The 27,981-nt window shown below is 43.9% G+C and overlaps 1 protein-coding gene across 1 annotated transcript; it reads right to left on the bottom strand.

Annotated features, from left to right (window-relative positions):
* Positions 1–3,489: 3,489 nt before the first annotated feature.
* Positions 3,490–26,566, bottom strand: JPT1 (Jupiter microtubule associated homolog 1). Its single transcript, XM_056861504.1, has 5 exons — positions 26,504–26,566; positions 20,649–20,791; positions 19,172–19,269; positions 16,652–16,673; positions 3,490–3,775 (listed from the first exon to the last, which is right to left on the bottom strand). The coding sequence occupies exons 1-5, from the start codon at positions 26,557–26,559 to the stop codon at positions 3,633–3,635; spliced, it is 462 nt and encodes a 153-aa protein (XP_056717482.1). The 5' UTR covers positions 26,560–26,566; the 3' UTR covers positions 3,490–3,632.
* Between the last annotated feature and the right edge of the window lie 1,415 nt (positions 26,567–27,981).

Genomic DNA, 27,981 nt, shown 5'->3' with positions numbered 1-27,981 from the left:
AAGAAATAAAGATTATACTAGAAGATTTTGAACGCTGCTCAGGATTAAGAGTCAATATGGCTAAATCAGAAATTATAAATCTCAATGTGAACAAAGACGAAAAAAAAAGAGAAATAAAATTACAAATATAGGGATGGGAGCTAAAGTTTAAATATTTAGGTATAGTACTACAAAAGAATATTAATAGAATTCCGGAGGTCAATTATAATATGATATGGAGAAAGATAGAGAAGGATATGAAAAAGTGGAGAAATAAAACTCTAGGTATTTCTTCTAGAATTAGAAGTACTAAAATGTTCTGGGTGCCTAAGTTAACGTATTTATTTCAGACGATACCACTAGGAATTCGTACAAATAAGTTAGAACAATGGAACAGAATGATAAGAGGGTGGATATTTGGTAGTAAAAAATGTAGAATTCAAAAAAGGTTGGTATATAGCCATAGATCAGAATTGGGTTGGGGAGTCCCCAACTAGAATAGTTATTATGACGCCTTTCAAGTAAAGTCATTATTAGAGATAGGAGAAGGAAGCGACCAGAAATGGGTTAGATTCAAAAACGAGATTAACAGTGACATAGGACGTTTTGGTATCTTCTCCAAAGTTATAAATAAAGACTTAAAATCAATCACAGGGCCCAGACGCTCAGCACTAGAAGTATGGAGTAAATGGCAGCCTTTATGGCTAGGGAGGACCTCAAGATGGGCACCACTAGAGACCATGTACAGCGAGACAAGGGAAAGTAAATTGTGGGAAATCCTAAGGTCAAAAGGATACTATAGACTGGGAGATATGTTCAGAGGAGGAACCCTAAAACCTGTACAGGAGATAGTAGAAGAGATAGGTAAGCAATACTGGTTAAAAATAACAGGTCTCTATAAAATGGTTAAAAAGATTAATGAAAAAGGGAAAATATGGATAGAGGAACCAATGGAATATACAAAGAAATGCAAAAATCAAAACAAGGATTGGCAGGAAAAATTTATAGGAAAATGATATGAAACAAAGACGACAATATTATATTTACAAAAAACTTGGAGTAAAGGTCAGATATCAGAAAACACAGTAGGTAAAATTATGAAAGGAATAGAGGAAATTAAAGTGATTAAATTTAATTAGTTGGAACATAAATTCTTTACAAAATGGTATAAAACACCAGCGCAATTAGCAAATATGTTTCCGGGATTGAGCCCCATGTGCTGGCATTGTAGACAATCTAAAGGATGGTTCTCCCATATGTGGTGGGAATGCCCAGAGGTCAGGGTTTTTTGGACAAAAATATTAAAAATTATAAGGAGAATATGTAAAGTACCCTTAACTATAGATTTTAATCTAATGTTAATGAGTATAACAGGGAATCTGGCAGTAAAAAGGGGGATCAAGCCACATTTAAGGCTATGATACTAGCAAGCAAAGCAGTTATTGCTCTGGGATGGAAGGATAAAAGTAAATGGATGGTAGAAATCTGGCACAATTATTTGTTTGAATTTATACAGTCAGATATAGTTAAGAGGTTGCGCCAGAAGACTACATGGGAAGACAAGATTTCAGAAATCAGGAGGAGATGGAAGACCTACCTAGAGTGGATATCAACAGAAGGAAGAAAAGACATTCAGTGGAAGATTCAGACTTTGTGCCCGTGGCTGGGACTAAAAGATTAAAAACTACAAGGAGAAGGAGGGGGGAAGGGAGGGGTGGAAGGGGTTAAAAGGAATGTACGGGATAAAAACAATAAGTAACATACATCAAAAACCTGTATAAAAAGAATAAAAAAAAATAGCACAACAGCATCTTGGTAGGACTACACTCTCGAGTTATGTTGCAAAGCAACCAACATAACGTAAAGGGACTACCAGTTAATTGTTTAAACACACTAATTGTAAGATGTTCATGAGGCACAGAAAAAGGTTTATCCAGAGCAGCTAAAATCCAGTGATTTTAGATTTCTCTTTTTTTTAAGTTTCAGTTGTCTTTTTAAGTAACCTATTTAAATGACAATTAATATAAGTCACAGCCTACACCTAACTGAAACTATGCCCTGTAATTGACTTAAAAACTGATTTTTCATGTTAAAAAAAGCTAAAAGAAAATCTTAGGGTGAGATCAGGTGTTGCATATGAGATGACATATATGTGGTCAGCAATTACTGGGGGTTTCCTACTGTAAACAGGCAAGTGAACAAAAGTACTAAGATTCAGAAGACCTCAGCTGAGTAACCCAGTACTTCATGTTTCATGCTCTGTAACTACATGAGCTGTACAATGTACCCCATTCTCAGGTTTTGACTGTGACCATACTGACCTGTTTCAGGCAAAAATGCCATTCTGCTAAATAGCCACCAGTCCTTTGGAAAATTATAGACACTTCAGTTGACCTTGCTTCATGGCTCTGAATGCATACAGAAGAGAGCCATCCGTATACCTCTTCCTCCCATACCCCCATCTCTAAGGTAGTAGTATTCAGCAGTCTAAGTTGCATATGAGCTACATGGCCTCTGATTACTCCCACAAATACAGGCTGTATTTAACTGCAAAAAAGATGCTTGCATTGCCACGGCAACCAGTTAGCATACACGCTGGTGCAGGAAGTAAATTACAGTATAGCCAACAAATTTTAACATCAAGTTGTCTTTCGCCGTTGTCAGATTTCCTGCCGAGCATTTCCATGTCATGTTTTAGTAGAGGCCGTTCCATTATGCAAGCAACGAACAAAGCTGCATATCAAATAAGCAACCTGAAAATAAAAGCTCTGACACTTCAAAATTTCTGTATCCTTTATTTGTAAGCAACAGTCCAACTTTGTCAAATTACAACACACATTAAGGAGGATGAAATCTTAACCTCCCGGTCAAGCACCTGCATGATCATGCATAGCACTGGAGTCATTTGGGTTAGGATGCCCCTTAAGACCTTCCCACCCAATACTCACGTTTGTGAGATCCTGTTCCACCTTCGCTTAAAAAATATATATATAGATGAAAGGGTCTGACACTGGGGCAACAGAACAGCAGGCTCACATCACTGTATTTGGCACTGGCCCCATCTTACCTAGGCTGAATCAAGATTCCACTCGTTGAAGGCAACATGGTAGTTATTAGCACCACGTACCTGTTTTGTAATGCACAAGAGATGCTTGCCATTTATTGAAGGATACTGTGGATAACCCAACCAGTGTGTCCCCAAGATGGGTAGGGAACAGACCACCACATCTGTACAACCCTGACTTTCAACCGTTGTAAGCGAACTAAGGGGTTTCAACAAGTTTCAGGACAAAAATGCCACCTACCACACACTCCAAAGCAACCAGTCTAGTTTATAATACACACTACTATATACCTTAGAAATCTTTCAGTCAGCCATAGGCTGTATAGCAAATACCACTGTTCTAAGTCTACCACTGGGGGAGGGGGGAAATCACACATACCACTTCCAGTAGACCCAAGGGAGACAAAACCAAAGTTGGAGGGAAAAAAACCTTCCTTTAAAAAAAATTGAAGTACATAAAGTGCTTCTTTTAATGATAGTTTGAGATGTACAGTCAGGTTCAAGTTGTGCAGTTCACAAGCATGGAAGGAAAACAAGAAAAAGATGACAGACATGAGTTCCAAGTAGTTAGGAGCCAAGACAATCAAGTTCAACCGAGGACTAGGCTGGACTTTCCACCAGGTGGGTTTCTCCTAGATGGTGCAGGGGCTACTGGGCTAGGAACAGGTGCAGCCGGCAGGGGCTTTTCTTCACTCAGGCCTGAAGCGGTTTCTATTTCAGCTTCGATGTTTTCTAGAAAAAGAACAGCAGTGATTATTGGGGAAATGTCGACGTTTTCAGTTGAATATCTACACTTTATGGGTGGAAGCTTAGTTTTACTGGCCAAGAACTCCTACAGCTTGGGTCGATGCACCCAGCGGTAAAAGCCGCCCGCCCCGCCAACTAGACAAATATTTCCCCCCTCAATTCTCCAACTTTCAGTGGAAATTTTGGGAAGCATGAAATTCCCATGAAATAGACTCTTTTAGAATGAGTGAAATGCTTTTTAGAACAAGTTTGATTAAAAATGTGTAATATTTATGTAAAAATCTACTTAGATAAATTATTTTGTATACTGTAGAGCAGCGATTTCCTAACTGTGCTCCACGGAGCACTTGGTGCTCTGCGAAATGTCTCCTAGTGCTCCGTGAAGAGATTGGAAAGAAAAATACGAATGTCATTTGGTTTAGTGTACAGGGGCTAGGTGAAAAATAGTGCTCTGACAAATTTCTCTCCTGAAAAGTGCTCCATGACTCAAAAAGCTTGGGAACCGCTGGTGTAGAGAGATGTTTAATGACGTTTACCTGTGTTTTTTGTCCACAATAAATTTGCTATAATGTGTATTATACACTATTTAAGAGTTCAATGCTAGCTAGGTTCACCTCTGGATCCAAATATGTTGCCAATCCTGTTCTGGACTGTTATGAGACCCTCTGTCCAAATAACCTACTTCCTTTTGTTCACTTCAAAATCATTTGCTATTCTCAATTTTTATTTTTCCCCACTGTCCAATGGCAAAAACTAAGAGACAAGTACATAGGTAGCATAGGGTACAGCAGACTATTGCTGTAGTACTGGGTACAGCCACAACTTTGCTAGCAGAAAACTAAAGCTTTTACATTTTACATGCATACTTTTACATTTTATGAATATGGAAGATAATACAATTTCATACGCTAAGTTATAAATAATGATGCATTCAATAGGAGGGATCCAGCAGAAAGGTTTCCATGGATGGAAAGGGGATTTTCACCAGTTCCCTCTTCAGCAGACCTGACTTCTCACTCATGCTGTTCTTGAGGGAATCCCCCCTCTGCCAGGAGCAGCACTGGGGAAATTTTGGGGGCTACCGTGTGATGTGAGAAAGCAGCACTCTGGACAAAAATCTTCCGTGGGATCCCCAAAAGTACTAAAATAAGTTTAGGTTTGTGAAGTAGTGCACATTTCCCCAAAATTTGTTCTTTCAAAAATATTTTCCCCATGACCCTAAACTCCCAGCAAATTTTGTCTCTGCTCAGTTGTTCCATGGGATATTAGCTCCCAGTGCCAGATACTTCATTTTCCCACTCATCCCCTGTATAGAGATGGACCGCAGCTGGCTTTGCCTAGAAGCACTGACTCCATTATAACTCCTAAACAACTGAGTAATGCAATAGCAAACGGGGGAGTGGGAAGACTCTCAAGAGCTATCTGTTCTGCAGAAATACAGGCCTGATTTTCACACGCTTATTATTTGGGGGCTTGATTTGTGCAGGATACTTCCTTGGGGAAACTGGTGGATTTGAGCCAGGCAATTTAGCAAAGGAGAAAATACCACACATTTTTCTGGTAACTGAAGTGCTGAATATTTGTTGTACAAGGGGTGGCGTATACAAGCAGCTTGGATATTTTGCTTGAGAAACAGCTACCAGTATTTGCTTAATTCAAGCAACTGTAAAAAAGATATCCATTACAAGCAGATCTAATTTGCAGCTCAGTGTGGACTAAACACGTTGCAACATGAAACTACATGCTGCTAGATAGGCTGGCTACAGTAAATCCACTATGTTCGCCAGACAACTGGGGTACCTTGTTAATTAAGACAGACGGTTTCAAAATTGCTTGGGATGCATCTTTCCTGGAGGTCTTTCAGCCAACAAAACTGCATGGGCAGCAGTGATCAGGCTTAGTAGACAAAACAACCAATTATGGGATGCATGGGTAGAACGTCTTCATATGTATATGATCAAACTGCTTTTGTCATGGTCTTCGAGCATAGCCAGAATGTACAAGATTAATGCTATACTCAACAACCCGCATAGGCAAGTATGAATTATTCTACCAGAGACTAAGATTAAGAAAACTGGATATGTGATATCTAAATTAGAATTCATTTTCTGTGCGATAGACTACCACAGAACACCTGCTTGCATCAGCAACTCTTTTTACAGTCTGCTGGAAAGGTTCCAGGCACATGTTTCTAGAATAACTGCTACTAATCTTTAATAAGACCCAAAACATTACAGGCAATAGCTTTCACTGGTTGAAGAGCTCTATGCATTGCAAAGTTTTCTGGCTGATACCACACGAGCTACACAGAGTAGAGCGCTTCTATGGTTAAGGAGAATGCTTAAATCTCACATAAATTCCTCAGAGCAGCAGTGCACAGATTGCTAGGGATACATTTAGATGTATGTATGACATAGGTATAGAGCAATGTGAGAAGAAGAGCAGAATTAGGTATCCTTCTCCCCCTCACTCCAAGATTTATGCTGCATCTACCACAATGTGGATGCAGAGCCTTTCACAGGTTCAACTGTAGGGAGGTGCAGGACCAGGACACTTAATCCTGCTCCCCTATTACCAGGGTGGATTTGATTTAAATCAAATTGATTAAAATAACGATTTAAATCACTAGTCAGTAAGACTTGATTTAAATCATGGTTTTCTACATAAAGACTTATTCTTGTTGGTATAATTTTAATATTTACAACCAGATGAAGGTTTTATTTTTAGAATAATAACTTTTCTGATTAGTTTTACAGTTATATCAAAACATTACTGATTTGGTTTTACGATTTAAAATACACAGATAATTCACCTTGGAATAATTTCATGATTATCTATCTCCAGTTTCATTTAAGCCACCAAGCCTTGCATTTCTTTGGTGTAGTGTTTGCATTTTGCATGCAAGCCTGCTTTACCCATAGGTAGAGGAACTTCATTAAAATATTCCCAAACTGGGCTTCTTTTATGGCCTACTGCCATTATACATTTTCTCCTCAGGAAGATAGCATGATAAACCTCAGCCTATACACACAAAGATCCCAAGACTTGTGCAGTATTCTGCTCAAAAGGTTTCACTTTCATTTTTGCTGCTTGCCCCTCCCCGCTCACACTTAGCTCCTTGTGCAGATCTATTCTACTCCAAATAAACTTCTGTTCATTGAACTTCTTGAAACTTAGCACTTAAGAGGTAAGGGGTTGATTCTGTGTACCTAGATTTGCATAGGAACAATGGGATTATGGTCTTTTTCTCAACTCTATGTTTATTTTATAACATTTTTGCTGTGAAGAAGAGGCATGTTATCTCTGCGGACACAAATTCACAGTTTTGAGAACTGCAAAACCAAGCAAAATAAATCCGACTTAATTTTTAAAATCCAATTATTATTTTTTAATCTTTGATTTTTATCCACCCTGCCTATTACACATCTTGTTTATCGCACTGACATTTCATCTAACCACAGCTATACAGCTTTCCAAACAGAGGACAGTCAATGGAGCAATTGGAAGAGCAAGCCAGCATTAAATTCCAGCATGTTCACGTTATAGGTGCTCTGTTCAACAGGCTATGCTTCCAACATTATATAGGGGTAGAGTTGTCAACCTCCAGGTAGTAGCTGGAGATCTCCTACTATTACAACTGATCTCCAGCTGATAGAGATCAACTCACCTGAAGAAAATGGATGCTTTGGCCATAGAACTCTATGGCATTGAAGTCCCTCCCCCTCCCCAAACCCCACCCTCCTCAGGCTCCACCCCAAAAACCTCCTGCCAGTGGTGAAAAGGGAACTGGCAACCCTATATAGGGGAAAGGACTTTTTCTGTCATCAAGTCACAGTTTTCAAGCCAAGAGACTTTCAGAGGCAGTTTGTCATTGCCTGCCTCTGCATAGCGACCCTTGATTTCCTTGGTGGTCTCTCATCCAAATACTAACCAGGGCTGACCCTGCTTAGCTTCTGAGGTCTGACGAGATCGGGGTAGCCTGGGCTATTCTGGTCAGGAATAGGACTATACCACAGCTGTATTACCTGTTAGCTGTAGTGATTACCCTGCACTCAATGCACTGTTTTCTACTTATGTAATACCATGTTCTGCACTGTTTAATATGTCTAATGCTTTGTGCTTTGCTTCAGGCTTCCATATAATCCTAGTCCTGAAGCCCTGCACTGACTACTACACTGCCTGGAGTCTCAGTGAGAAAGGAAGACTAGAAAGAAAACAAACAAGAATTAACTAACATCCTCTGAAATAGCAGGCCCAATTCCACTTATTAGTTCATTTGATATTCTGCAGAAGCTTTTTAGATGACACACACACTAGTCTTGCCTGCCAACTTGGTAGAATGGAAGACTGTTGTAGTTGAGGCCAGCGATTCATACTGCTTGAATGCTTCGTTGTCTATACTCCGAATGAGCCGTCAACTTTATGAAGTATGCATGGCTAGGTCCAGACTTTATCGTTGCTCCCGGTGGTAGAATATTCAGCCAATGGGACAATACTGGTTTCAGCCTTTTACTTTTAACTCCAAGGAGTAAACCTACCTAGCTCAACCTGGCTGGGCTTGAAAAGAAGCCAGCTTGCAAATGTTCAAAGCTGTCATATGATAGTCAAAAGTTACACCAACTGCTCATACAACAACTTCATGCAATACAGCTGTGCACTATGATCATGAAAACACTCCTGATGTTGTGGGAGTGTAACAAACCACATTGCAAGCTAGAGCTTGCACAAGAGTTCCAAACATTACCATACAAGGGCCTTGCCAGATCAGACCACTGGTCCAGCATCCCACTTCTCACACTGGCCAACCAGTTGCTGCTGGAAGGCCTACAATCCAGCATGGAAGCCCAAGACCTTCTCCTGTTTCCCTCCCAGTACAGTTTACTATCCCTGATTCTAAACAAGCAGGTTCCATCTATCTGTCATGGCCAACAGCTATTGATAGACCTCCGTCCTCCACAAAGTTATCTAATAATTTTTTTAAGACAACTAGCAACTATTACCACACCCTGCAGCAGTGAATTTCAGAAACCAAACCAGGCTTGCATCGAAGCCTGTACTTCCTTTCCCCAGATAAACCTCACAACCTGAGTTTCCCAGCACTCTGAGGAAGTGATCCCTGCTTTCTTCAGCTCAGGCTGAAGACTCACACCATCAAGCTAATACATGGCATCCTTGCAGTCTGGGCAGAAACAGAAGAACTATGCACAGGAAGCTGAAGGAGGGGCACACCTAAAGATGCTTTTTCCTACAGCGTAACCACTGCAGTACAAAACCAAAGTATATTTAGTTACAAGTGTGAATAACCCCTCTTACATGCTCAAGCCATTACAGAGGATATTACAATCTAATCAGACACACTGCCAAGAGTACCACCACACGAGTTTCTGGGCTGTTTTTATACACTGTCCAAGGGAGTGGGTTAAATGGGACGCGTCTGAACTTCAGAGTTCTCATTCAGTACATTGGGAGTTGAAATTCTTGCATAGAGCAAAGCTTCTTAAACTGTGGGTCGCGACCCCATATGGGGTCTGAATGTGGGCGTCGCGAAAAATTTGGCAACAGTATAAATTTCTTTATGATTTATTACCAGTAAATGTTTGATTTGTATACCTATTTTATATACCTATAAACCCAGGGTCACGTAAAAATTTCTCAGGTGAAAAGGGGTCGCGAGTGGAAAAAAGTTTAAGAAGCCCTAGGGATGCATGAAGTTAGGCAAAAGTGTTGTTAGTAAAGCGGACGGAAAGCCCTATGAATAAGGTGAAAAGGCTTTATGGGCAGACAGCCTACTAAACTACATTTCAAGAAACTGAGGTTCGTCAGCTGCCCTCGGCAATCCCAATAAGTCACTTGCTCAGACAGATGAGTATGAAGCAGGTAAACGTTTATTGAAGAGCACGTTTGGACACAGCATGAGCACTACACGGATTCAAAGCTGCTAACGGCGGTCAAAACTACAAAGCATATTTTTAAGCATGACACCCACCCAGGTGTAGAGCTACGCGGATTGGGAACCAGATGATAACAGCGCCTGGTAGAAAGCAAGGGAGTGAACCGGCCATAACACCGAGAGGCCTGTAAGGGGCTCAAGGCCGGAGCAGGGAGGGAGGATGGGAGAGGGGAGCTCCAAGAAACGAAACCCAAACGAGACATGAGAACAGAAATGGGCCTGACTCATGTCAAGAGCCTGTCCGACAGTTAAACACTTCACAGAGAAAAGAACCCGCATGACCTGGTACTTGACAGAGCCAGGCACAGGACACTCAGGACCCTGGAGAGACAGTCAGGATCCTGACATTCTGCCCCCCCTTAAGACCCCCCTCCCACATCCGCGGCAGGGCGAGGCTTGTGGGGGTCCGCTTCATGAAATTGCCGAACCAGACGAGGAGCTGCGACGTGAGGAGCTGCTACCCGTTCACCATGAGCAGATCCAAGGTGCTTCCACCGGACCAAATAAAACAGCTTTCCCTTCATCAGTTTAGAATCCAGAATTTTAGACACTTCAAGCTGCATCTCCCCCCCCCCCACCACCACCACTGTTGGTACCTCAGGTTTAGGTTTGGGGTGGAACTGGGGAGCAGTGACATATGGTTTAAGTAGACTGATGTGAAACCCTGGGTGTACGCCCCTGAGAGCTTTGGGCAGTGCCAGCTCCACAGCAACTTCATTGATCACTCCGGTGATGGTATATGGACCCACGTATTTGTCACTTAATTGCTGACGTGGTCTCAGGACCGCAAATGTTTGGTAGACAAATAGACCTGGGTCCCCCACAGTAAAATCCCCCCCCCGAGAACGGTGCTTATCCGCTTGTTCTTTATATTTGCGTTTAGCTCGCACCAGGTTCTTCTGAAGCCATGGCCACGGGTTTTGCACCACCCGTACCCCATCACCCACCTCCCTTAAATGACTTGAGGACCGGTTTCTGAAGCCAACTGTTATGCATAAGGGAAAAATGCTTATTCCCTGGAGGTCTTGCATCCTGTTAACTATTCTTTGCATTCAAGAGTTACGCCTCAGGGAAGCCTGTAGGTTATCACTTAATCCTCCTTGAAACCTACATTCTTTGCTAAATGGGTTGGCTCCTGCAAATTCCTTCTATCCCTTCTGAATAGTCATTATTCAGTCTTCAGCATCAAAAAGGAAGCAAAAGGAAGAAGCTAACTGAGGCTGAAGAGCTGTTTGCTTTTCAGGAAAGGAAGCTATTTGAAATGTAAATACCAGACACGCCCAGCCCTCTAAACCATTTTAGATAGTCAAGGTTTAAGCAACTTGAGATGGGAGTGATCCTCACATTTTGTGAAGGTTTAAAGCAACCCTGCCGGCACAAACATGGGCTGCGGCTGCAATACAAGGAAAGGAGAGTAAGCTTTTCCTCTCAGAGTTGTTTCCTCATACAAATCCCCCACAAGCCCTATTTGCTTTGTATGATACCTGTGTGCTTTCCCCTTGGGGCGCTGGCAGCTGGGAATGGAAGATTTGCATAGAGAAAACCTGGGGGAGGGGGAAATGCTAAAGCACAGCCCCAATCCACTTTAGTTGTCTCTGCAACTTCTTTTAATTATTGAAGAAAAAGGAGAGAGATCCAACCACAGATTTTCTTGCACCACATCTGATTTGTTCCACAATAAAACTACACATCAGTAAACAGGGGTCAAACCTGATTGTGATAACTAAGGACACTGAAAGCCATTCTCAAATATTTTAATCTCTTGGGGAGGGGGGGTTTTCAATTTCATTCTTTCCATGGTAGCATAAAGCAGTTTATACAGCTCTTGACATTTGGGGGTTGAGATTTCACTTTTCCCAGCGTTGGTCTTAGGGAGGTGTCCCAAAACATGAACATTTTAACCACCCCAATTGTGAGGACAAAGAAAGTTCTGTGCATGCACTCCATCCCCTGCTTGGGGCAAAAACACTAAGTAGCAAAGGCTTTATTGCGGGTGCGGGGGTGCTAAATATGTACCTCTCTGGTCCCAATGACACTGATACTTTAAGTCAGAATTTACAATGAGAAGAGCCAGTGAGAAGTTTCCCTCACTGCCACCAACTAACTGACAGGGCATCCTCTCAAATAATCCCCCACCCTTCTATGCAGACTCTGCACTTTTGTTCTAACACCTGGGAAGCTTTTACCATAGAGGAGCATTTACCTTTTAGCATCCAGTCTAGAAGAAAAAGAAGAGGAGGAGTTGGTTTGTATATGCTGGCTTTCTCTACCACTTAAGGAAGAATCAAACTGGCTTACAATCGCCTTCCCTTCCCCACAACAGACACCCTGTGAGGTAAGTGGGGCTGAGAGAGCTCTAAGAGAACTGTGACTAGCCCAAGGTCACCCAGTTGGCTTCATGTGGAAGAGTGGGGAAACCAACCCGGTTCACCAGATTACAGTCCGCACTCGTGAGGAGGAGTGAGGAATCAAACCCGGTTCTCCAGATTACAGTCCACTGCTCCAAACCACCATTCTTAACCACTACACCATGCTGGCTCCCCTCCCCTCTATGGTTACACAGGGCAGAATTTTGAATATACCATACCCAGACAGGACCTGTCCTTGCTCTTCTGGCTCTGACTGATTCATTAGTTCATGCCCTCTTGGAATGCAGCTTTCATGAGGAACTTCGATCACGTTATATCTCTCCCCTTCAAACATATAAATCTAATGCCTCTGTGTCTGACTTAATGCCTTTTTTATTCAGTGACAGGGAGCCCAAGGCTACATTGTCAGTGTGTGTGTGTGTGTGTGTGTGTGTTAAGTGCTGTCAAGTCGTTTCTGACTCATGGCGACCCTATGAATGAAAGTCCTCCAAAATGTCCTATCTCTGACAGCCTTGCTCAGATCTTGCAAATTGAAGGCTGTGGCTTCCTTTATTGAGTTAATCCATCTCTTGTTGGGTCTTCCTCTTTTCCTGCTGCCCTCAACTTTTCCTATCATGACGGTCTTTTCCAGTGACTCTTGTCGTCTCATGACGTGACCAAAATACGACAGCCTCAGTTTAGTCATTTTAGCTTCTAGGGTCAGTTCAGGCTTGATTTGATCTATAACCCACTGATTTGTTTTTTTGGCAGTCCACGGAATCCGCAACACTCTCCTCCAATATTGTCAGTGGCAAGATTTATTTCAGTCCTTATATCCCTCAAATATTAGGTTTACGCTGCTCAAGATCAATGGATCAAGGAGCTTCTAAGGGATAAAGGAAAGGCTCTCCTAGTAAAATAGTTCTGTAGAACCTGAAGGACTGCACACAGTTTTGTATCATAAGTCTGACTTTCAAGCCCTCACTCCAGACACACAAAGGCTGCCAACAGTTCAACAGTGGTGAGGAGAGACAACCATACATGCTCAGAGGTACTCTGGTAAGTAAAAGAATTAATATTATATTATTGTATGTGTGTGCGGTATGGCTCTTTTGGTTGATGGTAATTGCCGGTATGGCTCCCTGTGAACCACGGAGGGAGTACCACTTGTCTAGATCAAACAACTGCAGTGGCACAAGTCTTCCCTCCTTCCGTAAGTCCTGGAGTGAGGGTAGTGCAGGAATGGGCTTTACATGGGAATGCTAAGGGGACACTCTATGATATGAACTTCTGTGATCTCACAAACCTTCCAGACCAGGCTGTCCTTCTGACCTTGGATTTAAAAACTGTCTCAATGGGCAAATTTCTGGACGGTTAGCCACAAGATGAAGGAAAGCCCTATATCCAGTTTAATAAGGTGCTCATCTTGACTGAACACATGAAAAATTCTGAGGTCAGCTATGTTTGGTGTGCACTAGACAGAGGAACCGTTTCAGACTAGCTGCCTGGACGCTTTTTTTTGTAAAAAAAATCAGTCATCTCTGAAAGCTGTTTTCATGCATATAAAAAACCAGCTCAGAGAAGACAAAGATCTACAAAGAAGCTGGCCGAGCGATTGTGAATAATGACAACTGCCTGCCAAAATAAAGGTATGCTATTTCACAGCTGATAAAGCTGCCCATGTGCACAAGGCATTAAGCATCATGGGTAGCTGTACCATTCAACAGGAAACTGGACTAATTCCACTCTATTCATCTCACTTCTCTTACAAATGAGAGAGCTGGTTTTAGATTGCTTTGACAGTTCAGGAGTCCCTTCCTGCAGTGTGAGGGATTTAAATTGAATCGATTTAAATCACTAGTCAGTAAGACTATATTTGAACAATGGTTTTCTACATAAACAGCACTTCACATGATGTTCTTTCATTCGGGCCACTAGGCCTTGCATTTCTTTGTAGCAGTGCTTGTATTTTGCACGCATTCCTGCCTTACCCATAGGTAGAGGAACTTCATTAAAATATTCCCAAACTGGATCTCTTTTACAACCTACTGCCATTATAGGTACAACCTACCTACCTCCACATAGATAATAATATGATAAACCTCAGGCTGTACACACACAAAGATTTGCAAAGGAGCAATGGGATTAAGGTTGTTTTCTCAACTCTGTATGTTTATTTTATAACGTTTTTGCTGTAAAGAAGAGGCATGTTATCTCTGCGGACACAAATTCACAGTTTTGAGAACTACAAAACCAAACATCTGTGGTAATATCTTCTGGACAGAAAAATTGCCCAAAATAATCATACAGAAACCTCTGGAAGAGCATGATTGTGAATGGATTAATGGAATACACTTACCAAAATATGCAAACATTGCATCAATATACAACCTCATGCTACATAATTAAAAACTGATCCTTATTTCATGATGAATGACCTTTGGACTATAATGTACCTTAAATAGAAAAATATCTTTAGAGATGTTTCCTCAAAAAGCATTTTATTTTAAAAATTTGATTTAAATTAAAAAAAAAATACTATTTTTGTCAGTTCTTGTAGGTTATCCGGGCTGTGTGACTGTGGTCTTGGTATTTTCTTTCCTGACATTTCGTCAGCAGCTGTGGCAGGCATCTTCAGAGGAGTAACGCTGAAGGACAGTGTCTCTCAGTGTTACTCCTCTGAAGATGCCTGCCACAGCTGCTGGCGAAACGTCAGGAAAGAAAATACCAAGACCATGGTCACACAGCCCGGATAACCTACAAGAACTGATGAACTCTGACCGTGAAAGCCTTCGACAACTATTTTTGTGGGGGGTTTTTTAATTGATTTTTATCCACCCTGGCCGGAATAATAAAAGCATTGCACAACACAAACACAGTTTACACCATATGTATTATAAGCTCCTTTTTGTAGAAAGGATACCTAGATATCACAGTACAACCACAGCCACAATAAGAGTGCTACAGCGTTAAAATAAGGACCCCAGTTCATCAAGCCAGGGGTTTGTCTCCCATGTTAGAAGGCTCCCGCAAGCTGGAAGCCTTCAATCGTGATCTTAAACAGCTGGCCGACCACTGAAACCAGTCAATCATCTCCTACATTCACAACCAGCATTTAAGACTAGTTTACACATTCCATGGGGCTATTCCGCACTCTCCCCCGCCCAAATAATGAAAGATCTATTGGCCGTGCTATAGTAGCCAGAGGTCCCGTTCACAAGTGAAAACACTGGAAAGCATAGGTTCTTAAATACAAACTTAGTTTATTTGCCAGTGTTACAGCGGGGGGCTGAAAGTGGCCTGGAGTGTAAGTGGCCTCTTATCACGGAATAAGAGGCACTTACGCTGCTGGCGGGGGCAGTTCCGTTGGCACCTGGGGGCCGCGGAGCTGCACATCGCTCCTCTGACCCCGCAGTCTCTCCGGGACCTGAATCCCGGAAGAGATGCAGCACTGGCTTGGGGGGGGGGCATTCCCGGAGGCGGAGCTGACGGTAGTCAGCTTCTAAAGCCCCTCCAGCCTGGGAACGCCCCCTTGAACAACAGTGTTGCTGTGCCAGGTTTTTCCTGGTGCAGCATCGCTGTTTTCTATGGGGTAAAAAGCCACATTTTCTTTTAAAAACTTTTTAAAAGGCTTTTTTACGCCTTGCAGCAGCCGGGGAACCCCTTTGGAGGCACCGCGGCAGCGCCTCGGCTATGTTGTCCCTGGCTGCCACAAGGCTCAGGAATGAGCTGTTTATGTCACTAAAGCAAAAACTCTATTGCAGAGGTTCCCACACTTTTTGAGTCATGGAGCACTTTTCAGGAGAGAAATTCATCACGGAGCACTAATTTTCACCTAGCACCAATATACTAAACCGAATGACAGTAGTATTTGTCTTTCCAATCTCTTCACGGAGCACCAAGTGCTCCTTGGAGCACAGTTTGGGAACCTCTGCTTTACTGTAACCACTGTGCATTGACAGTCCTTTTCTAGTTTCCCTTTCAGTATTTCAAGAGCTGCGGTGAACACTTCTTCCCTTTCACTTCTGCCTTTCCCCTACATAAAACTTTAAAAAAACAAAACCTTAAATACACCTACCCCACAAAAAAAGAAGAGAACTGGGCAGGTGTAAATCTCCACCCGTGAATATACATGTACCCTACCCAACCCTCACATCAGTTCTCATATATGTCAGCAGATATGAACCTGAGCCTATGCAGCATTAATGTAGAGAATGCAAGCTTTATGCATTTAAGACTGTAGAACTGTGCCAGGGGCACAGTGTAGTGTAAGACCAAGGGGGCGCAGACATGACAAGCAGGTATCTGCCCCAAGTACCGCAGAATAAAGACAGCCAACCCCAAATTCTATCCTCACCCTCCTAAACCATGTTTAGACCTGGGGCCTCCAGTCACAAGTCCAGCTGCCACCTGTGTTTCACCCCCTCACCCACACACAGGAGGCCAACAGAATGCCTTCAGTAGGGACAGTAAGAGATGGGGAACACATAATATACACATTCAATTAAGTCCCTCGATGGGGAAAATAATTTTCTTCAGAGGTTACAAAAAAAAAGTACTCACCAGGAACTTCGACTTCTCCACCCTAGAACAATAATAATAAAGTTATTTTCTGTTTTGTAACACCTACTACAGACTATTGCTTCTGGAGCCACGCCCCACCTAACAGCAAATACAAGCAGGAAGCGTCTATTGCAGAAGCCCAGTGAACTACAAAGTGCAGAAACCGTTAATGTAGTCTCTAGGTCTGTGACTACACTGTGACTACAATAAGCATTTCCCTACCAATGTTCCAAAGCACTATTCCTAAGCTTTGTACAAATGCATACTTGTATGCCATGAAAGACCACTAGCATGCAAGAAATACATTTAAAATTGAGATCTCCTAAAGCCTACAATATTCCCAGAAGATTCTATCTGTTGTGTTTCAACTACTCTACCTTGCCTTTTTCCAAGCATTCTAAGCTAAGAGCTGGTAGTTCTGCAGTCTCTCTGCACATCAGGAGAGACTGGATTATTCAATCAGTTCCAATGCAGAGATGCAGCAAACTGCCTACCCTCGGAGTCACTCAAAGACCAATGATTCATGTAGAAACATAGGAGCGGGGGACAGAGAGACAAGACCATCAATTATTGGAAGGGCTTATTCTCACACAGCCTAGAAGTATAAGAGTGAAGTGCGCGTCTATTTTAACTCGGGAAAATAGTTCTTTATGGCTATATTCAAGATGTTTAAGGAATCTTAGCTCACAATCCTGTGGGAGTGTTCAAAAACCTGAAGTCGTTTTGCTTCTAGCAATCTAACACTGCTTTACTACTCCTAGACTGTGAAAACAGTTCAAGTCAAAAGTAGTTCTGGGAGTTGTAGTTCTGCAACAGGTCTACATTTTCAGAATCATCACTGCACTATGATTTTTTTAAGGCCTTTGGGAGAAGCCATGACAGCCAAAGTAATTTAAGTCTGCAGCATAGAGATTGTCACAGGAGACCTGGGCTAGACACTCAGCTAAGCTCGGTAGGCAGACCCATGCTCAATGGTGACCATAAATAGACCCAGTTACCTCTTCACAAGCATAAGGAAGATCTGCAACATTTTTGTTGCAATTTATTGTTAATGCCCCTACACTGGTTTAGTTGTTCAATATACAATTCAGAAATGTGAAGCCCAAGGTAAACCGCCGTTTCTCTGTGTAGATCCATGATCAGTGTGTCTCATGGGAAGCCATACACCAGGCTCTCTGATGTGGGTTCCCAGCATCCCATATCTACAAGCTGCCATATGCTTTCTATATGCTTGATTGGTAGCTGGGAACCAGATGGTAGCTTTCAGGGGCTGGGACTGGTTCATGGGTTGTCAGTTGCCTATCACTAATGGGTAACATAACTGATATAAGAAGAAGAGATGGTTTTATATGCCGACTTTCTCTACCACTTAAGGAAGAATCAAACCAGCTTACAATCACCTTCCCTTCAACTCCCCACAACAGATACCCTGTGAGGTAGGTGGGGCTGAGAGAGCTGTGACTAGCCTAAGGTCACCCAGCTGGCTTCGTGTGTAGGAGGGGGGAAACAAATCCAGTTCACCAGATTAGCCTCCGCCGCTCATGTGGAGGAGTGGGGAATCAAACCCGGTTCTCCAGATCAGACTCCACAGCTCCTAACCACCGCTCTTAACCCCTACACCATCTAACTTTAAAGTATTAGTGCTGAAATGACAAACTGAAGAAATGACTGACATAAGAGAAGTTAATTAGCACTATATGTACCAAAGGAAGCTTACAGGCCTGTTACAGAACGCTATCAATCTATGACTAGTTGAGCAACAAGATGAAAAAAGAGCCATTAGGTACCAAACTTTTTGCAACACAGATCAATCTTGTGATTAGTAATGACCATGGGAGATGGTATAGAAATCCTTTTGGCACAGTTCTCCAACCTGTTGCATCCAATCAGGGAGGTTCTAGCCCAGAAAACAGACTGGAGAGCTTAGTCTCAATGAGTTTTGCTGCAACAGACTGCTGTATGTACTTGGGTGGAATTCATCACGTGAAACTGAATACCTGATACGAACCCCCCTCTGAAAATGAATGCAAGTGGCCAACCTTTTGATTATTAATGATTGGTATATACAATGTTGAGAGCTGACTGTTAGTTACCCTGTTACATGCCTACAAATCACTGTGCTTCTCCATCCAAGAAACTATGCAAGATCTTTTCTAACTCGGGGTTTAACTCATAATGCTAGGCTTAAAAGCAAAAGCTTTGAAGTCTCCTTAAGCAGTTCACCAGTCAATGGGAACTTCATCATCTTGTTAAGGAGAGGTAGGCCATGGCAACACATTCAAGCTGAAATGATAAGCTATTGACCTACTTTTTGGAAATAAGACTCAGTTAACAAGTAAAAAAGCAATTACTGCAGTAAAGCTATCTTTAATAGCAGTTTAATCAAGATCTAGTCCTAAATCAAGCGCTTTAATAAAAGCAACTAAGAAGGGAACAGAAGAAGACAGTAAAGACATTTCTAAGGCTGAGATGCTTTTTCTTCCAACATTTTATAGTCAGAATTAGAGAAAACGTTCTTACCTTTGGATCTGTATAGTCACCACAGTTTGCATCAGAAGATTTTCTTCTTTGGGACCCAGGTGCTTCAGAACTTTCACTCACATCACTGGGCTTGGCTGCTACAAATAAGTTGTTTTGTCACTTTATTAAGTCATTCTAGCATTTATATAAAGCAGATGTTAACAGTAAAAGCAACAAGTTTGACATTTCCAAGAAGTAACTGGCGACCTTTGGTTTTCTCAAGCATCCTTTATGACTGCATTGGAAGCACCTACACCCTTGGTATAGTTCCATCTCTTTCTGCATCAGTTATTCAGCATCCCAAAAACATCTGCCCTGATATTGTCTTAAGTTACACCGACTTTTGAAAGGGTGTCTTCTTTGTGTTCTTATTCATAGTCTGCTTTGGAGCTTTATGCTATTTCCTTCACTTGCAGGTAGGACCTCATAAATCAAGCCACAAAAGTGTCACCTGCACCATAATATCCCTCTAACTCTTGCAGAACATGTGCAGCTGATACTATAACTGGCATTCCCACTACCAAGGTGTTAGGTGGTGAAAACTTGCGTTGGGGTAAGCCATTGCTGCAGGGCTGATTTTAGAAACTGCTGGCCTACACATTTGGGTTTTTTCCTACTTTTGTTTTAAAGGCATTTTAATTGCCAGTTTTATATTCTGGGGGTAATTATAAGCTGCTTTGCCCTGACCTGGGAAGCCCAGGCTAGCCTGATCTTGCCTGGCTAACTTGTTTGGTTAGTATTTGGATGGGAGACCACCAAAGAAAACCAGGGTTGCTATGTGCTATGCAGAGGCAGGCAATGGCAAACCACCTCTGAATGTCTTGCCTTGAAAACTGCAAACTGACAGCAAAAAAAAAAAGCTGCTTTGAGGAAGCCTTCACCAGAAACAGAGGTAAGAATGTTGTAATGAATTTGAAATGCACTAAGGCATAGGACTGTGTTGCCAGTAATTAGCACGCATTCAGGCTTAAACTTGCTTTTGTACTGAAGGATGCAAAGCAGTGATTCTACCAGAGATAAGCTGAGGATGACAGCTGCTCTGGATCTAACTGCTGGCGCTAGTAAAGCACGTATTTATATCTTGACTTTCTTCCTCCATGGAACATAAGGCTGCCTACAGAGTCCCAGGAGGGCTTCCCCCCAGCCACTGACCAAACCCAGACCTGCTTAGTTCAGCAAGATTGCTGGATCAGGTGCCCCAGGAGACTCCTGGAGCAATGCCTACAAGTTTCAGTGCTCCACCCAGTAAAGGGAATGCTTTTCACCTACCTGGGGCTATTCCAGCGTAAACAACCCTTAAACTTCAAGTTACCTTTTCTCTAGTTTGCCTTTAATTAGTTGGCAAAAGCTATTTTACAGATTCAAAGCAAAGTCAAAAGGCACTTCCTACAAGTGCTACAATCACTACATCCAGGTATACATAATGTCTGACATTTAAGCATGATGGGAACCTCCTGGGGAGGAAAGGAAATTGTACCTGTTGGCCTAGCCCAGGAAGGTGGATTCTCTTCTGGAGTCCCAAAGATGCTGGATGCCATCCTGTTCCTTCTAACTGGCTGCTCCTTTGGCTCATCAAATGCCAAGGAGAAATTGGAACCACCACCTGGAGGGCGAAGAACCCTAGAAAAAGATGTCCAAGTTACATTTCAAGCATTTTAGCTGTATTGAGGTTACAGTATACACAAAACAGAGATATGCTCATGGTAGGCTACATATCACCTACAACCATCTTTGAGCATTGTACATTTTTAGCCCACTTCAAACTAATCCAGTGTGGTGTAGGGGTTAGAATGTCAGACCAGGACTGGGGAAACCCAGGTTCAAATCCCCACTCTGCCATAGAGGTTTGGCTGGGTGACCTTGGGCCAGTCATATACTCTCAGCCTAACTTACTTCACAGGGTTGTTGTGAGAACAAAATGGAGGAGAGGAGAATGACGTAAACTGCGTTATGTCCCCACTGAGGAGAAAGGCAGGGTATACATGAAATAAATACATAATTTGTTGCCTATTACATGAGGGCAAGACATAGCACTGTAACTCACCAGTTCCCTTTAGTTCTTGTCAAAAGACAGGCCTGGTTTTTTACCCACATAACATGGTGGTAGAATGGACTGCACCTCTAGACAGCAGGTTCTGGATTTCTTACTTTTTTTCAGAAGCACCTGCTGGAATAGTACCCCACTTTGGATAAAGTATATTTGAAAAGGCAGCACACAGAGGAAGGGTATGGACAGACTAGAGAAGAGTTGGCCACTGTGTGAACAGACTGCCACTGCCACACCTGGTTGGCCACTGTGTGAACAGACTGCTGGACTTGATGGACCTTGGTTAAGAATGTTAACATAAGACCTTTCTTATGTTAAGAATGGCAAAGTTTCTAACATAACTAGCTTAATATTAGCTGCCTTGAGCAGATTCTCTGAACAGGCAGATATAAAGTTTCCATATCAGTAAAATATGTATCCATCAGGTAGGTCCAACAAGAGATGAAGCCTAAAGAGATCCTGGCTATGCTCCCAAAACGTGCTGGGTAATACGTTGGATCTTCAATACTCAGGTTAAACCTGGCATTGGCAAACTATTCCCATTCTGCAGGTTAATGGGCAAGCAAGTAAACTAATGGTCTTAGGCCACAGCGCATCCAACAATAGTGTGATGGGGAGGATCTTCACATCTCATGCACATTAAAGCTCAAGTGACAAGATCCCTTTTAACATTAAAAATTTTAATGGACCCCCCACAGGATGGTAGTCATACTGTATCTCCTGATCATAAAAAAACCTAATGACAAAATTCAGTTAACACTTTTAAAGGGATCTGTATTTTATAATTCACAACAGCATCTATGTATATCTGAAAAATAGTCATATATATATGCGTAAGATCTGTTATGTATTCAGTCTACAGAAGGTAAGCTGTTGATTATACTGAGACATTTAACAAGATGGCTGATGCTGTTTTGCAGCTTTCAGAGACTGGAGGTCTGGTTGAAGTGTAGACAGTACAGACCAATGACTTGACAGAGTATAAGAAAGCTTCTTGTGTCTGCATGGTTTGGAGTTACTGGTATAGCTGCCTAGAATGACCCCCTTGGTTAACACAGTTAGCCTATACTCATGGGAATTCACTTGGACCCACAATGAGCTTTCAGTTCTTGACAGAACAAACGGTGGATGCTTATTTATTCTGATTTCAAATCTTTTCAGTGGTAATAAAAACAAAGTCTTAAAAGCGTTAAAACCAAACACATCAGGGTTTACTGACTAGTGATTTAAATCAATTTGATTTAAATTAAATCCACCCTGAAAGACACCATTGAAACAATTGAAACCAAAGCTAAAACACACACACACAAACATAGCAACGATTAAAGCATAAGGCAGGGAGGAGGGATCACTGAGATTTGGGGGTGGGCTATCTTCAAAAGCAAAAGGAAGACCTCATCTCCAGAATACCTTGTCAGGTCTCTGGACATATGTATTGAGCTGCAGGTCTTTTCCACCACTGGTAATGTAGCAATTACTAATCAAGGTGGCAAAATAAAAGTCCACTGATAACCTCAACAAGTAACGGACTTCATTCCAGGATAAACTTTGTTAGAGCTCACTTAAAATCATGAACTGTGTGTGTGTGGGGGGGCACCTTCTCTTTCTCCGCACTTGCAGGCTGCCTGGGGTGGCTGAGAGGGAGACATCATCTCCCAGTGCTCCTGGCCCTGGCAGCTGCCTGACACAGCTTTCAGCCTTCCTGGGCTGGCAGAGATGTAAGAAGGGTCAGGGAAGCCAGCTGATGGGTCCACAAGGAAGTGGTCGGCCAGACAGCGGTTCCTCAAAGTGTGGGCATTTGCAACTGCGGCAAGAGATGGGAGGGGGTGCCAATGTGTAGGAGTTCAACTACCCATCATTTCCTCACAATGCGCATGCAATCTCTGTAGGTCTGTGATTATTGTAAATTCCTGCATGCAAGACCATGCCCGGGTAGGAACTTTTCACAACTGAAGAGACCCGAAAAGGTAACTGGCGATGATACACAAAACTAAAACAAAACCTGCAGAAAAACTATGCCAGTAAGTTCACCAAACTTCAGTTTGGCCTGTACATTTATTTTTCAAGAAGTTACCGCAGAGATCTTTTACAAGACTGTTTGCTCACACGCGCCTAATGTTATTTGTGGACAGGATGCGCATTCAAATGGAGCAGTATGTGTAGAATGAACTTCAAACTTCTATGCTTTGTTGCCTGGTAACTATCCATAGTCAGTTGTCCAGACAAGCGGCCTTTCATAAGACTCCCTCAACTGAAAAGTAACAGTTCTGTATTATTAGCATGGCTTGCAAGGCCTACCAATGTCAAAGAGAGGCTTAAACAAAAGCCAGGGTCTTCCAGAAGCTTGATATGGGAAAGGATGTAATTCGAAAAGCAGAATCAACAGAATTTCAATATACCTGTATAATTCATAAGGTTCTACTTTTGAAAAGAGTTTGCCTGTTTACCCAATCACAATTCTTCCAGTGAAGAGTTTCTTTTCATTTGAAAGAATGGTTTTTCTTGATTCACGTGCCCCGAAGTCATAGCTCACTAGCCTCAGTCATTTATGGCCTTGATTGCCCCACCCCAACCCTTCTCCTTGATTCCCCCCAAAAAGGACAACCATACCACCTCTGCTTGACATCCGATTAGCACCCAGGAAATCATGAGATAAAGACAATAAGGGCAGCTACAGGAACTCTAGATAAAGATGGACAGAAAGCCTGAAGTAGACAAGAGGTTCTGCTGTATGTTGGAGAATGCACTTTCGTGATCGTTTGCAGCTGGATTTTCCTGTGTGAAACAAATTTACTTGCAAACCATCACTAAAGTTCATTGAAAGTGCATTATCCAATGTGCATGAAAGCAGCCACAATCAGAGGCTTGTGTATGGACAACTTCAGGGGAGGGGCTGTGACGCAGTGGCAGAGCATCTGCTTGACATGCAGAAGGTTCCAGGTTCAATCCCCGGCATCTCCAGTTAAAGGGGCTAGGCAGGTAGGTGATGTGAAACATTCCTGCCTGAGACCCTGGAGAGCCGCTGCTGGTCTGAGTCGACAATACAGACTTTGATGGACCAAGGGTCTGATTCAGTATAAGGCAGCTTCATGTGATCATATGTTCTTCTATAGGTGGAGGACATCCCAGGTGCCAAGAAACCCAAAAGATGTTCATCCACATGTTGTGAAGTTACTGAGATGCCAGTGTCAAGACCAATTTAGGGAACTTTGTTGTAACATCATTTCAGATTAAGGACAGGTAGTTCTTAAATTATTTTTAAAACATTCTCACAGAGATGTCTGCTGCCTTTCTAGAGACCTGCGTGATGCTTTAAGTTTACCCTCACCAGAACAGCCAAACTGCTCATTCCCAGTTTCCCTTTAGTCTAAGACAAGGCAGTCCTTCAACCATTTTCAGAAAGACCATAATCTTTTTTGCCCCCACACCTCCCTTAGAAACCCAAGAACGGCTAATACAATATTGCAGGTTTTGGACCAGCAGAAAAGATGTTCCAAGTGGAGGCACCCAGAGCCAAGGCACTGGTGAAGATCCAATCCATTTGAAGCAACAGTACACACAATAGTTAAGAGCCCCGTGGCGCAGAGTGTTAAGCTGCAGTACTGCAGTCAAAAGCTCTGCTCACGACCTGAGTTCGATCCCGACGGAAGTCGGTTTCAGGTAGCCGGCTCAAGGTTGACTCAGCCTTCCATCTTTCCGAGGTCGGTGAAATGAGTACCCAGCTTGCTGGGGGTAAAGGGAAGATGACTGGGGAAGGCACTGGCAAACCACCCCGCCTTGGAAACGTCGGGATGTGACGTCACCCCATGGGTCAGGGATGACCCGGTGCTTGCACAGGGGACCTTTACCTTTCAGACAATAAGCTTAACGCCCCCACAAGTCCCGGCAAGACTAAAAGTCTTCACTGAAGTTCCACAGACAAGTTGGACCAGGGCGGGGGCAGCTTTTTAGGGGGCACCAGGGAAGTGGGCTGACCGCAGTTGCCGCCTCTAAGCCGGGACTGAACAGGTAGAGAGGGCCACAGCCGGGAGACAATAGAAGTGTGCTCAAGCCCCACCCAGCGTGAAGAATCACTGGCAGTAACAGTGTTGCCAGGCTAAGGCATTGGCGACCAAGACATTACCAACCACCCCCCAAAAAGGGCAAGAGTCCAGTAGCACCTTCAAGACTTAACACAAATATTTTCTGGTAGGGTATGAGCTTACGGGAGCCACAGCTCCCGTAAGCTCATACCCTACCAGAAAATATTTGTGTTAAGTCTTGAAGGTGCTACTGGACTCTTGCCCTTTTCTAGTACTGTAGACAGACTAACACGGCCACCCACTGTGAATCACCCCCCAAAAAAGAGAGAGGAAAGCCATGGGTGGGGGGGATGACGCAGGGTCGATGGGGGGGGGGGCGGCCGCCTCCTTTGTTAGGCTCGGAGGCGAAGCCCGGGCTGAGCCGAGCTTGTCTCAAGGCAGCCCGGGCTTGCAGCTGCGCCCCCGGGGAAAGGGCAGGAAATCAGGATGGCGACAGGCAGCCAAAGGCCTCCCTGCCCCACTCCTGGGTGGGCGTGCCCCCCTGCCCATGGGGCAGAAGGGAAGGGCCCCCCCAGGACCAGCCCCGATCTACAGCATCCCAAAGCAGGAAACGGGGAACCCCCATTCTTCTCCCCCCCCCCAATTGCTTCTCCAAGGCTCCATGCTCAGAGCGGCAGGGCGTGGCGGTCCTGCCACCCCCCCCCCCACGCCGGCCGGGCGAAGTGGGGACGCCGCGTGCTGCGGGAGCTCCCCAAGGAGAAGAGGCGCACGTGCAGCGAGGGACCCCGGGCCTAGGGAGCCCCGGCAGCCTTCAAGGCAAACGGGCGGATGCCTCGCCCTACGAGGCCCCGGGAAGGACAGCTGCAGGCGAGGCGTGGGTGGGGACTCCGGGGCCGAAAGGGGAAAAAGGGATGCAAAAAAGGGAAGGGGAAAAAAAAAAAGAGGACGGAGAACCCCCTCCCCGACCACCTCCTCTCGCCTCCCGATTTAGCACCGCGGCCCATTGCACCCCTAAGCCCCACTGGGGCTTTGCTAGGGAGTCCCCGGAGCGAGTCGAGATCCGAGGACGGCTGAACAGCCCCGGCTCGGACGGCCCCAAGAATGACAACCCGGCATCGCAGACAAACGCCCAAGGGATGGGAAGCGGCGACGTGTATCAACCCCCCCTCTTCTTCCCCGGGAAAAGTCTCAATGGAGACCCCACGCTCTGGCCGCGCGCGCACGCACGTGTCTCCCCCCTTCTCATCCCCCCCCCTCTCGAACCTGGAGCTGCTGCGGCCACTGGGATCCATCCCCTTGTAAGTGGTCGTGGTCGTCATAGCGGATGGGAAAAGCGGCCCGAGTCACAGGCTGTCGGGAGATGATGTTCCCGCACCTCTCCTCCCTGCGACTGCAAGCGACGACTGCAGCGGTCGCCCCCCTCCGGCCTCGCCTTTTATACTTGCAGCCCTTGGGGCCATGTCATTGGACGGTTCAAACCCGCTCCTCCCGTCTCATTGAGCCAGCCTCATGCCACTCCAGAGATTGGCCCGCCTCCGAACTCCGGAGACCGAGCTCTCGGCTTTAAGACGACTGGCCGACAGCTACTTTTACTTAGCGTTTATTGGTTGTTCTTGGATGCTCGTCCCCCTTTGTTCGCCGTTTGGCAATGCAGCTGTCATTCAGATGAGACCGCTTGGGATTGGCTGAGCGACATATGAGGCAATAACAAGTTCTCAAGCCTTTCTTTATGAAATAGCAATTTGCAGATTTAGGGGGATCCCAGCGGCTGGACGGCGCTTACACACGCACGCGCTATAGAGGGAGTGGCACGGCAGTGATGCGTAGCTGTTGAGTGGTTTTCGGGTTCTTCTTGAAAAGCTTGCATAGCTATAGCATTTCACACGATGGTTAAATAAGACTTACACCTTTACAATTGTGGACGATTCAGCAGCACTGTTTTAAATCTTACTATGCCACACAATAGCTTTAATATACCACCTAATCCCCATTTGGGCAAACCGAAGCATTTTCCCCTTCATTCTTTTGGGACAAATCTGCCCCAAACTGGATGCTTCTCAGCTTCTGCTGGCCTTCCCTGTTGGAAAAATCATGCAATACACTTTTAGCCGCTGCTACAGATCCACAGGAAGGCACTGGCAAACCACCCCACAAAAACAAAGTCTGCCTTGGAAACGTCAGGATGTGACGTCACCCATGGAATGACCCGGTGCTTGCACAGGGGACCTTTACCTTTACAGATCCACAGGCAGCACAAGGAAAGTGTTTGCACACCAATGAGAAGCACAGTCCTTAAGTCATGGCTATGTCCCACTCAATGCAATAAAAGGGCTGAAATAACCACACAGTACTCTAAACACCGTCTACACTCCCTGAAAGCATGTTGTTTCATATACACAGAATTGTGCCTCTAATCATTCTTTACTTCTGTCATGTGATTGACTGCAGCCTCATACTCTCAGGATGAGATGAAAGTAGCATGTATAATCCACTGAGCATCCTATGCACTTCCATGGCATCTTATTCCTTGGTTCCTAATCCTTGCACAGCAGTCTTTTTCCCAGTTTCCACACCACATTCAACCAAAGAAATAGGCTGCTACTATCATAAATCAGTTTTTGATGCCTTCGTTCCACTGCTGACCAACACAAACTTCTCTACTGGAATTTTGTATCAGGAATGATTTTGTATATTTGCATGCACCATGCTAGTTAAATCCAGCAGCTGAGAAGAACCCACAT

Source organism: Euleptes europaea, chromosome 1 (assembly GCF_029931775.1).
Source record: "Euleptes europaea isolate rEulEur1 chromosome 1, rEulEur1.hap1, whole genome shotgun sequence".
Taxonomy (NCBI): domain Eukaryota; kingdom Metazoa; phylum Chordata; class Lepidosauria; order Squamata; family Sphaerodactylidae; genus Euleptes; species Euleptes europaea.
This window is presented reverse-complemented; position numbering and strand designations above follow the sequence as displayed.